Consider the following 18,489-nt stretch of genomic DNA (forward strand, 5'->3'; position numbering starts at 1 on the left):
CTGTATATGAATCAAAACTGACTGGTTTGGCTTATCACTACCTATACTCCAATCTGAAGGCCTATTTCCTCATGTCACAGAGGGAAGGAGGGCCAGCAGATGCAAGGTGCCTCCTTAAAAAGAGAAATGGGAAGACAAGAGGTTGGAGACCTCCTAGTCACCGGAGTGGTCACCCAGCCACTGGTGAGAATTTATGGGACCAAACTGGCCCTTTAAAATAGCAAGACCCAGTTCTTAAAAGATGTTCAGGAAGATCAAGGACCTCTAGAAGCGTTTTAAGACTGTAAGTTTCAGTTTCTCCACCTTTCTTCAGAAGTTAAGACGACAATAAGGATTTGCTTTGAACTGCAAATTCCCTTAAAAAATGTTATGATTTTTGATTCAATGCTCTTTTCACATGACCTTAGGAGGTCAGAGTGCAGGGTTACCCATTGTACAGTGCCAATGGAGCAATTTTCAAGTTAAGGGTCTTACTCAAGGGCCCAGCGCAGTAGGATCCCTTCTGGCAGTAACCAGAGTTGAACTGGCCACCTTCCAGATACCTTTACATAATGTGATTAATTATTTCTTGGTTTTTCCTATATTCACAGATATTGTTCTTGTTGTGCTTTATGACTATCCACCTTCCAATGTGAGTGAGCCAGTATTTCGGATTGGAGAGAAACTTCGAGCATTATCTGAGTAAGTGCGGCTATTTTTACAGAAAATTGTTATTTATTTTCTTCTTCAAAAATTATTCCTATGGAAGAACTGTTCTCTAGAGAATTTGATTCTGCAACTGAATTACAAAACACAGGAGGACCCAGCCAAGTAGGAATCTACAGTTGCCACATAATGATAGCAAGAATGGACCCGAGTTGCCCCATCAACTTGTAATGGAGTATGCCATTTAAATTAGATCTATTTTCTACATTCTGACTAACTGTTAGATAAGCTCAGTGACAACTGCACAGTGAGGGATTCTGTGATCAGTTCAATTTTAATGTGTTTGCCTCAAGACATTTAAACAGCGTTACATATGCCAAGTCTTCTATTTCAGTTTAGAGTGTCAACAAAAACAGGTAAAGCAAATACTTTATTTCATACCAATACATCTTATCGAAGCAATGTACAAACAAAAAGGTACAATTGCTTAAATGCAAAATTTGTTTTTATTTAACAAAACTACAAGTATACAAGGATGTTGTTCAAATAATTTTCTGCTGGTGTTAGTTTGTCACAAAGCTTCAAACCTTGTAACTGTGAAAGCTCGAAAGTGGGTTCTGTAGCAATTACTGTGGTAGGATATGACGCGTTACTTACTATATTTGGTTACATGATGTTAAAAAGATAGTTTGTTATATTTGGTTTGCAGTATTACAAAATACAATCTGATAATTGTTTGCTTTTGGCTTGAAATACAATAAAACAATTTTTTGCATTTGGGTTGAAATGTAATGTTCAAAAATACACATTGATGATTTTCTGTTAGTGTTGTTCAATGGCTAATACATTATGAGGCTGAAGATGGGCCCATTAGTATAGTTCTGTTCTGGGCCCTAACATGTATAATGATGTCCCTGCACTTGATTCATACAACATTTAGTTACATGTTAGGGAATAAAAGAAAAATGAAATTGACTCCCAAGTATTGTTAATATGGAAAGGCAAAAACTGCATTTCATACCACAAAGCAGTACAATAAAATGGTAGTATTTCTTTTTTCATAATACTATTTACACTCATTGAGAAAATTATTAGGAACACCTATACATCTGCTTATTCTTGGCATTATCTAATCAGCCAATCATATTGCAACAGGGTAATCCAAAAAATCATGCAGATGTAAGTCAGGTGCTTCAGTTAATGTTTACATCAGGCATCAGAGTGGGGAATCAATGTGACCTCAAGTGATTTTGACCATGACATTATTGTTGGCGATAGACCAGCTGGTTCAAGTATTTCCATAAACTGCTGATCTTCTGGGATTTTCTCACACTGCCGTCTTCAGAGTTTACTTGTAATGTTGCAAAAACAAAAAAAAAAAAAAAAAAAAACAACATCCAGTGAGCAGGAACTATGCAGATGGGAACACCTTGACAGAGATCTCAGGAGGATGGTTCAAGCAAGACAGAAAGGCTATGATAACTGAGATAACCACTCTGTGTAACTGTCGTGAGCAGAAAAGCATCTAAAACGCACAAAATGTTGAACCCTGAGATGGATGGGCTACAACAGCAGAAAACCATGATGGGTTCCAACTCCTTTCAGACAGGAATAGAAATCTGAAACTGCAGTGGACACAGGCTCACCACAACTAGACAGTTGAAGACTGGAAAAATGTAGAGTGCTCTGATGAATCTCAATGACTGCTATGCTACAAAGATGGTGAGAATTTAGCAACAACAGCATGCCTTGTGTCAACAGTCCAGGCTGGTGGTGGTGGTGGTATGAGTTTGGGAATGCTTTCATGGCACAAATTGGGCCCATTAATACCAATCAATTATTGCCTGAATGCCATGGCCTGTTTGAGTTTTGTTGACCATGTGCATACCTTCATGGCCACAATTTACCCATCTTCTGATTGCTGCTTCCAGTATGATAATGCACCATGTAACAAAGCAAAAATGGACTCAGGCTGGCTTTATGGACATGACAATGAGTTCAGTGATCTTCAGTGGCCTTCCCAGTCACCAAATTTGAATCCAACAGAAAACGTTTGGGGTGTTATAGAATGGGAGATTCATAGCATGAATGTGCAGCTGAATAATCTGCAAAAATTGCTCAATGCGATCATGTCAATAGGGACCAGAACCTCAAAGGAACGTTTCCAACATCTTGTGAAATCCATAACACGAGAAACTGAGAGCAACAGGAAGCCCTACACAGTATTAGTGCAGATTCCTAAGAATTTACTCAGTGAGTGTATATTAAACCAATGAAAATCGAGTGTTTATTCTTTTTATTACAAGGTACCACACAAAATGTCAGCATTAAAGAAATTTCTCTCCAAACTTTCACTTATGCGAGTATTCATCAAACTAAAGAGAACAATAAACGTATGTTGTATTTGTTTGTTTGTCTACAGAGAGGGTGGCTGGTGGAAGGCCTGTTCAGTCACTACAGGAAATGAAAATTATATTCCAACCAATAATGTGGCCAAAATTTACCACGGGTAAGTGGTTGATGTAAATAACTTTAGAAACTAGTAATGCACCAATTTACCGGCAACCCATTTAAATAGACTTTTGAGCAAAATAGGCACTCAGCAAACTAGCATAGAAGCTATCAATTGCCAGCTGGTTTTATAGTTTGGGTGGTTGTGATGATGCACATTGAGGGTCTGTGGCAATGTGGAACGTTTTAAATTAAAAACAGTGCCCTCAGGCTCTTGGGGTGGGATAGGTGTGTGTGGTAGTGCAGCCAAACGGCCCCTGAGTGTTGTTGAGAAGATTGGCTGGGCATGCATGCATGGGCAGACACGTGCCGCTCAGCTGGTTTCCTCAATGGTGCTTTGGGCATAGTATTTAAGGCGCCTATGCCCTCTTGAGTACAGAGATGTCCGAGTAGGAAGATTGAGGTAGTGAACAAGAAAGAAAGAATGAAAGAGAAACCAGGAGGTTAAAGGAAAGGATAAGAAGGGAGTGTAAGGACTGAAGCTGAGCTAGTGCTGTAGAATGGAGGCAAGAGGTCAGAGATGGCCCCAGGTGGAGCAAGCAGATAGCACTCACAGGGCATGGTTGCTCCTATTTAATGCTCAAGGAGCAGAAGTATCTAACCGAACCGGACATCTTATAGAATGCCATGGGACAGTGGTGGGAGATGGAAGCAGGGCTTGAAAAGTTCCCCAATGAATGCTAAGGGATGGCAGTGGAGGCATCAGTCAGTCAAAAGGTAGACTGTGTTTGAGATGTGATTGTAGATGCAGGCACTGAAGCTTTTAATGGGCAGATACTGACAGTATTCTAAACTGTGAACTTTTAATGACTATGCATATTTTATTTATTGTTGATTTTAACTTCCACAAGCGACACTGTTTTATTGGATTATTTATTGACTTATTTACTCCACAGAAGACTGCACCGTACTCTTTTTTTTAAAGCACTTTGTTTTTGTGGTGAATAAAAGCACAGTGCACTCTTTCACCCACTCTTATTCATCTGAATTGTCCAGCTCATCCTCAGTACATGACTTTCATTGACACAGGTTCAAGTGTAGCAATGCCAGCTGTGGGTACTTAGGTGTCAGTGCAGTAAAAAATAAAAAACAAAAACTATATATACATTTTTTTTTATATAAGAGGCATGCATGCATAATGCACTTCTAGGTCTCCACTTCTGCAAGTTAAACAAGGTCTGCAGTGTAGAAGTTCTTTAAAGGGACAAAAATGAAAACTTTGCCAATTGCAAAGTATTCTGGGGAAAAACTGAGTTCTGTTAGAACTAAAGTGAACATGTCTGACTCAGAATACTTTGATTTTCAACAACTGATTAGACAAACTGACTAGAGCATCAGATCAAAAACTTTTACTTTATTGATGAGGCTAAAAGTGTTCAAAGTTCTAATGTAAAATATCCAGCAGTTAAAAAGAGAAATTGTTATTTTCTAGTAATGATTAAAACAGGACATAAAGCAGGACTGTAAATATGCCACACATGACTCAATGGTTCAGTAAGTTGATAAAATATGAAAAGAAAATCGCAAAAGTGTTTTCAGCAGGTTGAAGCAGGAAAAACTGTGTCTTGAATGTGTGACTGGATAGCATCCGACCACAATAAAATACACAATGACGAGGATCAGAAACAATCAAAACACACACAGGCAAAATGAGAACATGCAAATTCAACACACGTGAAACAATAATCTTAATCATGATTCAAATCAACAGAGTCAAAACTAGGAATTTACACGCAAACTGAAATGTAAGTTGAGGATCGTGGTCAAAAGAACAGAAAAGCGTTTGTAACCAGAAATCAATTTTAGATTTAAAGAAAATAACATTAGGCTTTTTAAGTTGTATCCACAAACTTAGACAACTAGAAAATGGTCCAATTGACTTCTCTAAGCAATTTCATAGAAATCATACGTAAAATGCTGCTGAAAACAGCGGCACTCAAACAAAAGCAAAACAGTGCTGCGGGAGAATGGAATTCAATTTTAACATTAGTAGAAACATCCTGAAATAAAAATTAAATTGACCATTGGATTCCTTGGTGTCAAACACTTCCAAAACAACATACACATTATTTTTAGAGAATCAGAATCTACAGTATATAAAAAAAATTTGGTCGGGAGCATCAGTAGGCTTTGCGGCCTGGAAATGAAGTTACCCAAACTATTCTATAACATTTCAATGATTATTTACCGCTCTGATGCTGATCTTTGTGATCATAAAATAGGTCATTACGATGATAATTGACAAGAAGAATTCATAATAAAATGCAGAATTACAGTGTTTCAGTGCCTCTTTCTCTTGCACAATTTGGCTCAAAAACTAATCAGCACATTGTCATCTCATAACAGGCTTAAGTTTCAAGTTTAGTATTTTTCTGTCCAGCCGTTTTAGCTCTAGACCGTCCTCAAGAAACTTTGACACATACTGTAGACAGACACACACCCATCATTGAGATATCAATGTTTTCGGTATTAGGGGACCCTAAAATGTTGAGATCCGCAGAAACTGGAGATCGAAATTTTTGACAAATCTAAAGCTTTTGTTCCTCCCCCATAGATGATAGGTTATGCTGGGGGAGGGAGCAAAGCAACAATTAAAAATAAGAGTCAGACCATGACACAGCTAAAGAGAAGAGTTATTGACCAAAGAGATGTAGAGAAAGAGAATGCAATGTAGTTTAGATAATAGCGCTATTTTTGAAAGTGTTCAAATGAAAAAAAAAATATCTATGCCAATGAGAACCTTGAATTGTAATCCTGTTCCTCTTTTTCTTTTATTAGTTGGCTTTTTGAAGGTGTGGAAAGACACAAAGCCGAAGAACTGCTGCAACTGCCAAACAACAGGGTTGGTTCTTTCATGGTGAGAGAAAGCCAATCAGAAAGAGGTAGGAAAAAATGTGCTATATTTGACTCTTACTGCATATTCACTTTACTATTAGTTGCATATCTTTAAATATTTCCAAAATGTTAGCATTTGGTGTTTTTCTAATATTCTGGGGAAAAAAAACTAAAAAATGGCCATGGTTCTGTCAATATAATGGGCTGCAAAAATATTAGAAATTTAACTAACCCTAATTGAGAGGAATCTATTTAGGACAACAGACTCATTTAGTTACCTATTACCTACCTGGCTTGTCACCAAAATCTCATTCATATATCATGTAGATTGATGACTGTGTCACAAAAGGACTGCCAAGCATGAAGAATTTCTAAGCAGCTTTCCATTTTTAAATAATTTGATACATATTGCCAACACTGTAAAATGGTACATGAGATAGAATACTTGGAATTAATCAGGATTAAATGGCAAACATGTGATGCAACAAAAGTTATCACACCGAAGAGCTCAAAGTGCTAGAGCGTTCCCTCTGGAATTAAAATAAAATAATTATTAGAGAGTAAGGATGCATGGTTGTCTCAAAGCTGCTTGAATAAAAGATAAAGACAGCCGTAAAGTAAGGGTTAAGTCACAGCCATAGCCAAAACATATCACCAAAGACGCAGGAGCTTGAAGGAAGGTCTCATCGAATTCTGCAGAGATGTTCAGTTGAGAGGGTTGTGTTCGATGTGGAGTTCTGACCTGAACTAACAAAAGCTTGGCACATATTTAGGAGGGGTGTATTCTATATGGGGTTCATGTCAACACCTGATTAAAAAAAAAAACGGATTGTGACATCCTGTCCCCATTTCTATGTCAAGCTCTATAAAGGTGTGTTGTTTTGGATGCACCAGTTTCTTTTTGAAGTACTTCTGTTATTAAAGATTAAAGACGCCTCACGCCTGGACAAACTTGTTAAGAAGGCAGGCTCTATTGTAGGAGTAAAGTTGGACAGTTTAACATCTGTGGCAGAGCGACGGGCACTAAGCAAACTCAATCATGAATAATCCACTGCATCCACTGAACAGTGTCATCTCCAGACAGAGGAGTAGCTTCAGTGACAGACTTTTGTCACTGTCCTGCTCCACTGACAGACTGAGGAGATCGTTCCTCCCCCACACTATGCGACTCTTCAATTCCACCCGGGGGAGTAAATGCTAACATTAATTTTATTTAAATTTTTTTCATTTTTTTTTTCATTTTTATTACTATTTAATTTAATATTGTTTCTTTGTATCAGTATACTGCTGCTGGATTATGTGAATTTCCCCTTGGGATTAATAAAGTATCTATCTATCTATCTATCTATCTATCTATCTATCTATCTATCTATTATATGTGATGGAACACTGCAGTAATGTCTGTGTAGTGTATAAAAGACTAAATTCATATATTCAGCTATTTTCCTTCTGAAAGCATTTCTGCTATGGACAGAAGTACACATTTTAGTGGTTTGTATCATAAAGTGGCATGGAACTTATAACTAAATCAGCCAAATAGTTATTTTCATTTTTAGTAGAATTTATTCTGCTGTTACACACTTCATCTTTGCAGAAATAGTAAACTAAAATATTATTAATATTACCATATACTTTCCATAGCATATTTCACTAGTATTTGTTTTTAGTTTTATAGTTAGATTTTTCTGAAAGCAATTTTATTGCTATTGTTTTAAAAGAACTTTAGGGTACGAAATGTGTTAAATATATGTATTATTATTGCAATGGACTGGCACTCTGTCCAGAGTTTGTTCTTGCCTTGTGTCTTATGCTCACTGGGAAAGGCTCCAAAACCCCGCCAGAACTCGCTGACCATAGTCTGGGTTACAAAACGACATGACATCTATTTTTATTATTATTATTGTTGTTGTTGACAACTTAATTCTCAAGTTTTTTGTTTTTTTTTCATAGTCATAGGCACCACCACTCCATTTTCAGTATGTTCTTACAGAGATGGAGCTCACCGCAGCAGCACTGGTTCAAAGCAGTCCTGAATATTCCTTTGCAGCATTCACTCACTCACTCACAATTTCTATTTTTGTTAGGCCATTCTAGAGTCTCTAATGGAAGTAATCTACATGTGGAAGGAAGCTACAAACCTACAAAACCACACAGAAAAACAGCAGGCTGGCTTTTAAGCCCAATCTTTTGAAGCAGTAAGGCAGCAGCTTTAACTGCTGTGCCACCAAGCCATCCTATCATAGTCACTATTAAGGGGAAAAAAAAAAAAAACAATTCACTCCTCGTAAAACACAATGCATCTTTTTGTGTGAACCAGTCAAAGTTTTTTTTCAGTACATTTTACTTTATTTTTGTACAGTGTATACTTCCCATAGACAGGCTGAGTGAAGTGCATATTAACGTTATTGAAAAAGGTACATAGAGATAGATAGATAGATACTTTATTAATCCCAAGGGGAAATTCACAGTAGTAGTAAAAGTACTAAAAAGTGTTCAGGGAATGAGTCCATATAAAAGAAAGTGATAGGAGTGATCAATAAAATAGAGAAAAAGGTAGAAAAATAAAAGTCGTACATGGAGCTGCTGAAAAGGCTGCCACCCGCGGCGGCGCCTGAGTCAAAAAAGCAAAACTAAAACATGATCGCCATGCAATATTCATATAAAACTATGTTTCTGTGTAATTTTGGATTTTTATGACTATTATTACCTTATGGTTTGAGAAATATTACGCTGTTCTCATTATAAATATAGAAAACAGTGAATTGCTAATTATAAGAATGCTATGTATATAACCTATGCATATAATATTATTTAAATAATTGATAAATGTGCTTATTATGAGTATTATATAACTCTTCCATACAGGAATAAGTGCATCAGGCTGGGACAATGAGTAAATGAGCTGACAATCTTAATATTTCCAGGTCAATACTCGTTGTCAGTCAGACACAGAACGGTGAAGCATTACAGGATCTTACGCCTGCCCAACAACTGGTACTATATTTCTCCACGGCTCACCTTTCAGTGCCTAGAAGAACTGGTAAATCACTACTCTGGTGAGTTTTCAATGGGAAACAGTAATTACTTCATTTCAGTTCATTTTGAATTGGATCATTCATATAGATATCATGATCTCTCTAACTTTATACTGGTTTTGAAGGACATTTCATGAGTTTTAGAATGTGGTAACAAACCTGAGTTAGCAAATGTCAGCTGGAGGGCACAAACAAATTCCACAAAGAGCGAAATGAAATTAGAACTGAAATGTTATTAGATCAAAAACTGTAGCACCTCTCAATGTTATTTTAGAAGACACAAACATTAAACACAGAAAATTGCTGATGTGCCAAACACAAAGTGATGCCAGAATGGTTCAGAGTACATCTAGTCATATGTGTATTTGAAAGTGAACAGAATATTGTAGTCAGTATAATAAGGCAGTATTGTAGTCAAATACATTATGGCATTGTCAGTCTATCTGAAGCTATTCTATTCAAACCTGGCAGTTAAGTTCTGTATTGTATAACTTACGCAAATGTTATTAAATTAATGCAGAACAGTGATACACTCTTATGTTGTCTGTAATACAAAAAGCAAAAGTCATTACTACAACAATCAACCCTTTCTTTGCCCAGACTGTACAGGAGACGTGACACCAGCCATCAGTGATACAATCTGAATATGTGGTGCACATTGTCTTGGTAAAAAAAGACAGATCAGACTGTAAATAAATTGCATGTCTTTTTAATATGTGGGGTTTGAAAAATGTTTCAAAAGTGTGAACGTTTTCCATTTTGTATTCTTCAATTATAAAGGACAACAGTAAACAATTATATACTGTTCATCCATTCATCCACCCATCATCAAATTGATTTAATCCAGTTCAGAGATATCAAGCTAATCAAGTGCTGTAAAAGGAAGCTACCCAAGAAAGTGTGCCAAACTATCAAAGTGCCCACTTAAACAGGACCGGTTTAGAGTCACTTATCAACCCGTATATTTGTAGCATAAGGGGTAAACCAGAATAACCCACACAGACACATGGAGAACACATAGGCAGCAGGCTGTGAAATGAATCCCATTTCCATGGGCTATTAGGCAGCAGAGTTCATCGTTGATTCACCATTTTGGTCCTTAGGATGCAAGATAAATGATTTTTTTAAAAATTGTGGCATAATTATTTTAAAACACATTATGAAAAATGAATAAATAATACAGTAGCATTATATTTAAGAATTGCCACAGAATGGAAGAACATGTGTGTCAGGTCTGGCAGGGTCTATAAGAGAAAGAGAAAAATATGTGGGACTGGCAGAAGGAAATTCATTACGTGACATCAAAAGATTACAATGCTGAAGAAGTGGGACTTTATTGTGGATTTTGGAGGACAGGGAGCTTGGGTGCCACTAAAAGTGTTGGACCCTTGATTTCAAAATAAAGACTCAGAAGTGCAGGAACACCTGGGGCAACCAGATGGAGCTCTATGGAGAAGGAACCAGGGCTTTCAAAAGACATTCCTGACTCTGAAAGTGAATGAAACAAAGCTGAATGACAGAGCACCTGCTACTACATAAGAGGCGCTCCTGTAGTTACAACTTGCCCAAACTGCCATTGTACCAAAGGAAGTTCTGCTTTTGCTTCACTGTCTGAAAGAGTTGTTTTGTAGGCCTTGAGTTTGAGTTTAGGTCTCTCCACTGTCTCGGGAAGGATGAGTAGCTGAGAGGTGGGTTATCAGCCTGAACAAATTCCTTAGCAGAGACAAAATGGTAATGTGACTCAGGAGATGGGCAAGTGTAGCAAAGCTAGTAAGAGTGAGAGCCAGCTGCTACACAAGAGGCACCCTCACAGGCTAAAACTCAACTGACTGTTAGGGATGAAAAGAATCTCTGAGAAAGACCATTCTGTAGGCCAAAAAACCTTGCTGCTTCAGGGAGGATGGGCAGATGAGAGGGCAACAACACCCTGAGCAAATTGCTCACAGAAAAAAAGGCATATAAATAAAAAAACAAAGATGAATATAAAATTCCTGGTCAGTTTTTATCTCTGCGTACTTTAATTTCCTCTCATTTAACAACTTCGTGCAGGTTAGGTTAAGCTGATGTTACATTATATGAGTTTTAGTTATGGGACATGTCAGATTTGCCAACTGTAGTTAGTGATCTCATCATGAAACTATGACAATTTACAAGACTGAAAATTACAGGGCATGTCAAATTTAGTGACTGCATGACAACTTTCCAGCACAATTGTGCTTGCCCCTTTTTCTGACAACCAATAGCGTGCTCCATAACGGTGCTGGCGCTACACGACAGGTTAACAGGTACATCTAGTTCAGCCACACTCAACCCTTTTCTCTTTTTTCAATTTTGTCATGGTATGTAAAATACAAGACCTAAGACAGGTGAGCTTCTCTTCCGTTTATGAGGTCCAGAGCACCTACGTTCCTTACTCCTCACTACTGCATTATATGCACTGTTCTTCCAGATGAGCATTTATTAGTTGTCAGCCCTCCTGTACAAAGAGCCCACCAATACGCCTAAAGACAAATTCAAACTGACTTGATCTAGTTGGAACGGTCACTGGCCATGTCAGACAAGACATCAGGCCTTAACATGAGCGTGCCATCAAATGCTATGACTCGCTAAGATTATGTAAATGAAGGCTATGACTGAACATTGCTGGAAAAGTCGTCAAACGTGACATGGCCTTTAATTTCTCACTCTAAATTGTCCTTGTATGTGAATGGGCATGTGTGACTAAGTGAATGTATCCGGTCACAGACAGGAAACCCAGGCAGGGTTAGTACTTGCCTTGAACGTCACGCTTCTAGGACAGGCCTAAACAATGATAACTGTAGAGTTGGATTACAGTTTCAGAGATGAATGTTATAGCAGGAACAACATTTACTCAGTATCTTGTGAGATATTAACTGTACATTAGAAGATGGCTTATCCTAAGACTTTTTATAGAATTGTATATTCATTAGTGTTCTCTTTCCTAACTCAACAGAAAGCGCTGATGGACTTTGCTGTATGCTTACAAGCCCGTGTCTTACACCTAGTACTGGCCTGAATCAACCAAATGACAATGTGGTGATGCGTCAGAATCCTTTACACTCTGAAAACTTTTCAAGGTATCACCAGTTTGCATTTATTGTAACAAATCTTAAAATATGCTTCAGAAGATTTTGTTATGCACATTTGTAGCCCTGCAGATTACGGTTTTGTATAAGACACCAGATGAATTATATGAGAAACACGCATCAAGTATGCTCACTCAGTTATCAGTACTGTTGAGCAACCTTATGATCTGTGATTTAAAACTGTCCATGCATGTAATGATGCAAGTGAATATTATTGTGTGCCAATATCCTGAATGGAGAATGGAGAAGGAGACTGTGACAGATGGCTGGGGTCTCTAATAATATTGGATGCCTTGCAGTTGCAGACCTTATTAGAAAATATGACATGGCACTTGGAATATCATGGTTCTTGATTCTTTCTTCTGGAAGCTCCTGTACAGAATTCATTATAACTTCAAAAACTTAAATCTGGTCTTTAGAACAAGGGGTGGAAGGAAGGGGGGAGGACACTGGGGGAGCAATGTGTTTTACCTTTTACCTTTAAAACAGTTGTACTTGTTTCATTTTTTGCATTTAGTGACAGTAAATTCAATTCAAATTCTTCTCCTTGGCAGGTTACAGTGGACAAGAGAGGATGGTGTGCAAGATGACAGCCATCTGTTGAGTTATGGTGTGCGGAACAGCATCATGTCCTACTTGTCACTCACGACAGACAAAGAACTCACATCAGTGAACAGCAACCACAAAAAAAAGAGCAAATCTGTCTATGGCTTACCACAAAATGATGATATGCTCTTTAATGATGATTATTATTCATCAGCTCACGATCAGCTCTAATTTAATTACTAATAATATATATATATATAATATATACACACATACACATATATATTTGATTCCAAAAAGGAAATAAAACAGTCATGAGATACAAACTGAGATCTGTTGTACTCAGCAAGCAAAGAAGAAAAAAGATGAACAAACCACTATTTTATATATATAGATGTGCCCATCTTTTTTTAACCTCCAGAACTCATGAAAAACTGATTTTACTGTGGCAGTTTTAAAACAATAAGAATATGAAAGCACTTCAGTTTTCTGTTGGCAAAGAGAAGCATAGAAAGGTCTTTGGTAAAAGTAATATTTATATTTGCTGAAAACTGTGTAATTTATTCTATCAGGAAATAAAGTGGCTTCAAGAGTTTAATTAAGCTATTTAAAATATGAACATTTTGTTTAATAATTTGTTACTGAATCTATATTCAGACCGAGGCACTAATGTCACAATTGGCCACACTTACTGATCATACTGTATACTGCATGTACTGTATATATGAACAACTAGAAAAGAAAATGCAGATTCGCAGTTATTGTTAATTCAGTGTTAAAATCTGAATACATTTAAACATGTAAATTACTGTAAATATTTTTCACAAAAGCAGAAAAATAAGTCTGCTTATTATACAGGGGTCTCCAGCTCTGGTCCTGGAGTGCTACAATGGCTGCAGGTTTTCATTCTAATCATTTTCTTAATTGACAACTTGTTTGCAGATAATTAACCCTAATTAAATCTTTGCCTTCATTGTAACTGACGTGCTGTTTAAGACTCAGACCTCTTAATTATTTATTTTTTCTTTAATTAGCAACCAAAGAATAATGAACACAAAAGGAGCCAACACATGACCAGCTAACCTGTGTCTACCATACAATATATGAAAGAATGGTGGTAATATTAATCTGCTCAGGTGCACAAAACATTTTTACAGTGCTCTTAGAAAAATGACAATCAACAGTTTTGGAAATATCTGCTTTGGCAGAATGAGAGCACCAACAAGCTATGGAATTAATGAAGGGGTTCAAGAACCCATTGTAGCTGGTCATCTGTTGGCTCACTTTACACCTCATTTCTGCTTGGGTGTTGCTTAAGGAAAAACTAAGCAATTCAGAGAACCAAAGCTTAAAAAAAACAAGACAATTAAAATGAAGGGAATGAAAGTTAATTAACAGCAAAAACAGGTCATTAATTAAGAAAAGAGGTAAAATTAAAACCAGCAGCCACTGCAACTCTCCAGGACCGAGCTGGAGACCCCTGTCTTACAGTATATGTATTAAATATCTCTGCATGTAAATATAAAGCTTGAGCTGTCAAGCTTTCTTCTATTCTTTAAATTGTTTTAGAAACTCTGCAATCCTACTGCCAAATCTGAAATAAAGCGTGATTTGGAAAGAGTTGTTTCTTTATGTTATTTGTGTTATGGAGAGTCTCAAAATGCATATACAGGACAGACAGACAGATGTTTGCATACATATTTATTTATGCATTTATTAAACAAATATCTGTCTGGAAATGGGTTTTCTCTGTAATTGAATCAGCTGTAAAATGCAGGAATGCAGCCAGATTCTTCACAATACAGTATATATCCTTATACATAAATTATTCAGTGAGTATGCTATGGAAAAGTAGACATTCTTCATTTGTTTGACTAATAAAAGAATATTTGTTACATTCTGAGCTTGAACTACACAGTATAGTGGAAGCTATTATTATTGTATTACCAAATGAAGAAGAAACATATGTTACAGATAAAATATATGAAGCCAAGGCCCCATCACTGTACAGCAAAAAGACAATAGAGAAATACTGGACAAATTTTAAACCAAGTGTCAAAGGGACTTATAGACATCCAGGACAAACAATTTAAAATTATGAAACAAAACACATGGCAAAAGTGACAGACAGACTAAAACAAGGAACTACATTGATAAAGCATAACTATAGAACAAAAGTATGAAGTTTATTGCAGCCTGTGGTAAAGTTAATTATTAAGCCTTCCACATGACTGCCAAGGGTCTACAATGCTGTTAAAAGCAAGAAATCCAATGACAGAAATGAGATGTCATCTCAGAAATGGTTCAAAACTGCTTATGTTTAAATAATATTTAAAATAGATGTTTAAGGCACTCCAAAATGCTTTTACTATTCTTTACAAGTATGTTTTAAGCAGCTTTGACATCCTTTTCTTATGGAAAATCTTTCCAAGCCGTGAACCTCCAGTTATTTTTCCAGACTATTTGTATCTGATAAGTGACCCCTTTAGTGCCCTGAGATTGCTAATTTCAAGTTTAAACAGTTACTCTTGTGTGTTTAACACTGCTGTATCCCTTCCAGTCCTCCATATACAGTATCATGCTACTGTAGATCAAATTAGCACTTGCCATGCTTTAAACTCCTGACTAGACTGAACCTTTTACAATGAGAGGGACAGGAATATATTAAATAAAGTTGATTCCAGCTGTTACTTTAAAATAAGGGCACAGCACTCGGGTGGGAGCCTGTTAAGAACAAATTGAAAACAGATGTCAAAAATGCTTTTCAACACAGAAGATTGTGCAACTAGGAAAAACATTGCTAAACATACTGGTGGAATGCAAGACCCGTGGAACTTAAGATGTCAATTTCATAATGATTTCAGAAAGAGTGAGAACTGATTATGTTTAGTTAAACAGACTGTACCAGTTGTGGAAGTAGAATTTGATTGGCCAAGGTTGAAAAAATAAGGCCCCCTCATGTGATATAAAATTAAATCATATTAAAATTAAAGTAAATCATATTTAAAAATGTCCACTATCAATGAGGTACGTTAATAGTGTTACATTTTTTTCTCAAAAAAACACACTGCATTTTTTGGCTTTCTACTGTAAAACATGCAAAACACTAAAAGTACTAAGTCAGAAGTGTAGAAAGTATAATAATGATACAAATAATAATAATAATAATATGAGTAGCACATTGCACATGTGCGAGTGACGCAAGCATCACTTTCAGATTCAAAAGAATCCATTTGGGCTTGAGTGAGTGTTTCAGTTTCACTGCCTGAAGACAGATTCACTTCGTCATCACTGCTGAGAGGGGCATGTCTTACAAGATGCCATTTTGAGGCTAGGAGAAGTCAGGTCTACACTGTTGCCCAGGTAACACTCAGGCCTGATGCCTGAAGACACATCTGTACTGTTGCCCTAGCAACGCTGTTAGCACTTTTACAGCTTGAGTAATCCCCAGGTCTTACATGAGACACATCTATACAGTTGCCCGAGTGACACTTGGGAGATTTTTAGAACTGCTTTTACAGCCCAAGTGATGCTTGCGTGTAACCCTAAGAAGGTTAAGCATTTAGGCAAAATAAAAGGTCAATAGTCATAATTAAGCTTTATGGTGGTAATGATAACACCATTAACCTTTTCATTATGGAATCAAATAGAGAAGCATGAAATAATAAAGCCTTGTGAAACAAACAAGCAATCACCATGAGCCCCAGTGCAACTTCCCTGATTACACTGTCTATAGTTATGCAACTCAACTGTTTTTATTATTTTTCTCTCATTTTTATGTTTTCACTTGGAAGCATGAAAATATGTAAGTGCTGTGATAAATATTATCTACCAGATTTTCCCATCCTTTGTGCATGAGCAGCCATCAGTTCACTTTTGTAAATCAGCTTCTCCATTTCACCATCGATGGGAACAAGAGAACAAGCATTTTAATGTAAGTCTCCTGATCTGTGACCCAGTCCTGCTGCTACTTTAGCACAAGGACAAGTATTGATAAGAAAACCAGTATAATATAATGTAGCAGAATCCTGAATGTAAGGGTCCTGTTTATCAGTAACTAGCATAGGCATGAGAAATGAAACCAATCACACACTTCTGCAATTGACCAGTGTATTTAAGAACTGTTATCACCATCTGTAAGTCAGCCATATCTTTCCATGTACAGAGTGACTCCGCTTATAATAAATAATTAAGGCATCAATAATGGTGTCTATAAAGGTATTCATCTTATCCTGGACTGGCTTTGTGTTTTAACTTTGACACCTTACGTCATTCTGAAGAAGCATGATACGAGTAAAAAGTCAGAAGTACACACGTCAGGTTAAAAAATGAAATTAGCTGTGAGGCAATGGCATTATTCACTGAGCTACTGAGTCATCTCAAGTGAATTAACAGTAAATTCATATATCCTGCACTGGTTGGAAATGCTGTTAAGTGTGTTCTTTCCTTATCAGTAATTTTATTATGTAATCAAACAAATTCTGGAAATTTAAACCTGAGGTTAAAAAGTTACAACAATTTGCCAATAACAAATGTACAATCAAACGAGAAGTCTATACAGACGTTTCACCACATTTACGGTATTGCAACCAAAAAGATGACCAAAACAACTAACATTAGCTTTAAGGAAGGATGGCATTATTGCAACTCAACCTGTGAGTATTAAGTTGGTCACTCACATACATCTGACATCATGACTTGAGAAAGTGAGTACAGCATGGCCAGCTGGACATTCCATGAAAGTAATTGTCATCAACTTCAAAATTTTAACCCAAACATGGCGCAGGAATTTTGGCAACATAGATCAAGCTACACCAAAAGCAAAATGGCAAATGCAAAACACATTCAAGATATCAGAATAAAAAGAAGGCAACAAAAAAGTAAGAACCACTTGGATGAGGCCCTGAATGGTCCACATCACCACAAGCAAATGAAACCTCACATAACCGTATACCCTCTTGAATGTAGTCACATTTTTTATTTTGTTGACGTATCAGATTGGACAGAACACAGAGGACGTATGCCAGGAAACATAAATTACAATTGATGGAGGCATTGTTTAAGTGCCAACAAGAGGACAGCGCATTTATTATTAATCAAAGAAAAATTGAAATAAAGGAGCAAGTAAGGATGTAGTTGGATGCCAGAAAAAAAGGTCTGAATACAAATTGAGAGCAAACACTGTAAAGAAATCAAGACATAAGTCAGAATTAAAAAGCTCAATATTGAAAAATCAAAGAGAAGGATAAGTAGGAACAAAATTCACTAATGAAGTGATACCATAACATTGTTTACGGAGTAGCTAGTAGCAGTAATACACATTGGCTGGGGGGAAAAAATCAGTGCAGACTCTGACTGGCAGGTTTAACAGTGTGGACAAACACATGGACACACACATACATTTACATTTTTATTTATTGATATTCATTTGCTTAGTAGATGATTTTATCCAAAGTAACTTGCAAAAGAGGTCAACATAATTGAGTAAACATCACTCTGGGGGACTGTTTGGTAAAAAGTGTTATAGGACAAGGTTACAAAATTCATCACCACAAGTTAGAGCTCGGAAGAAAAAGCAAGGAAGTTACAATTCCTGACAGCTAACAGCAGTTAAGCAAAAATTCAACAAACAAGAGAGTCTCAAACACTTCATAAACACATTCAGAGAGTCATAATTTCAAATGGAGATGAGCAGCTCATCTTCCTAGCTAGTAGCTACACATGAAAAGAGTGTGAGCTAAGACTTGATACCACGCAGAGGTGGCAATGCATCACCAGACCTCAGCAGACCTGAGTGGTTAAGGTGGGGC

The 18,489-nt window shown here is 36.8% G+C and overlaps 2 protein-coding genes across 2 annotated transcripts in view; one reads left to right on the forward strand and one right to left on the reverse strand.

The window, feature by feature from the left end:
- Nucleotides 1–14,299, forward strand: part of sla1a (Src like adaptor 1a) — a 45,739-nt gene extending 31,440 nt beyond the window's left edge. The window contains exons 3-8 of the mRNA XM_039736702.1: nt 591–681; nt 3,068–3,154; nt 5,935–6,038; nt 8,916–9,047; nt 12,001–12,124; nt 12,688–14,299. Coding sequence (XP_039592636.1) covers nt 591–681; nt 3,068–3,154; nt 5,935–6,038; nt 8,916–9,047; nt 12,001–12,124; nt 12,688–12,910 — 761 coding nt within the window. The 3' untranslated portion in view covers nt 12,911–14,299. The remainder of the gene's footprint in view (nt 1–590; nt 682–3,067; nt 3,155–5,934; nt 6,039–8,915; nt 9,048–12,000; nt 12,125–12,687) is intronic.
- tg (thyroglobulin) overlaps nt 1–18,489 on the reverse strand; it is a 337,489-nt gene that overhangs the window by 162,653 nt on the left and 156,347 nt on the right. The window lies entirely within an intron of this gene.

This window comes from Polypterus senegalus, chromosome 15 (genome assembly GCF_016835505.1).
Source record: "Polypterus senegalus isolate Bchr_013 chromosome 15, ASM1683550v1, whole genome shotgun sequence".
Classification (NCBI taxonomy): domain Eukaryota; kingdom Metazoa; phylum Chordata; class Cladistia; order Polypteriformes; family Polypteridae; genus Polypterus; species Polypterus senegalus.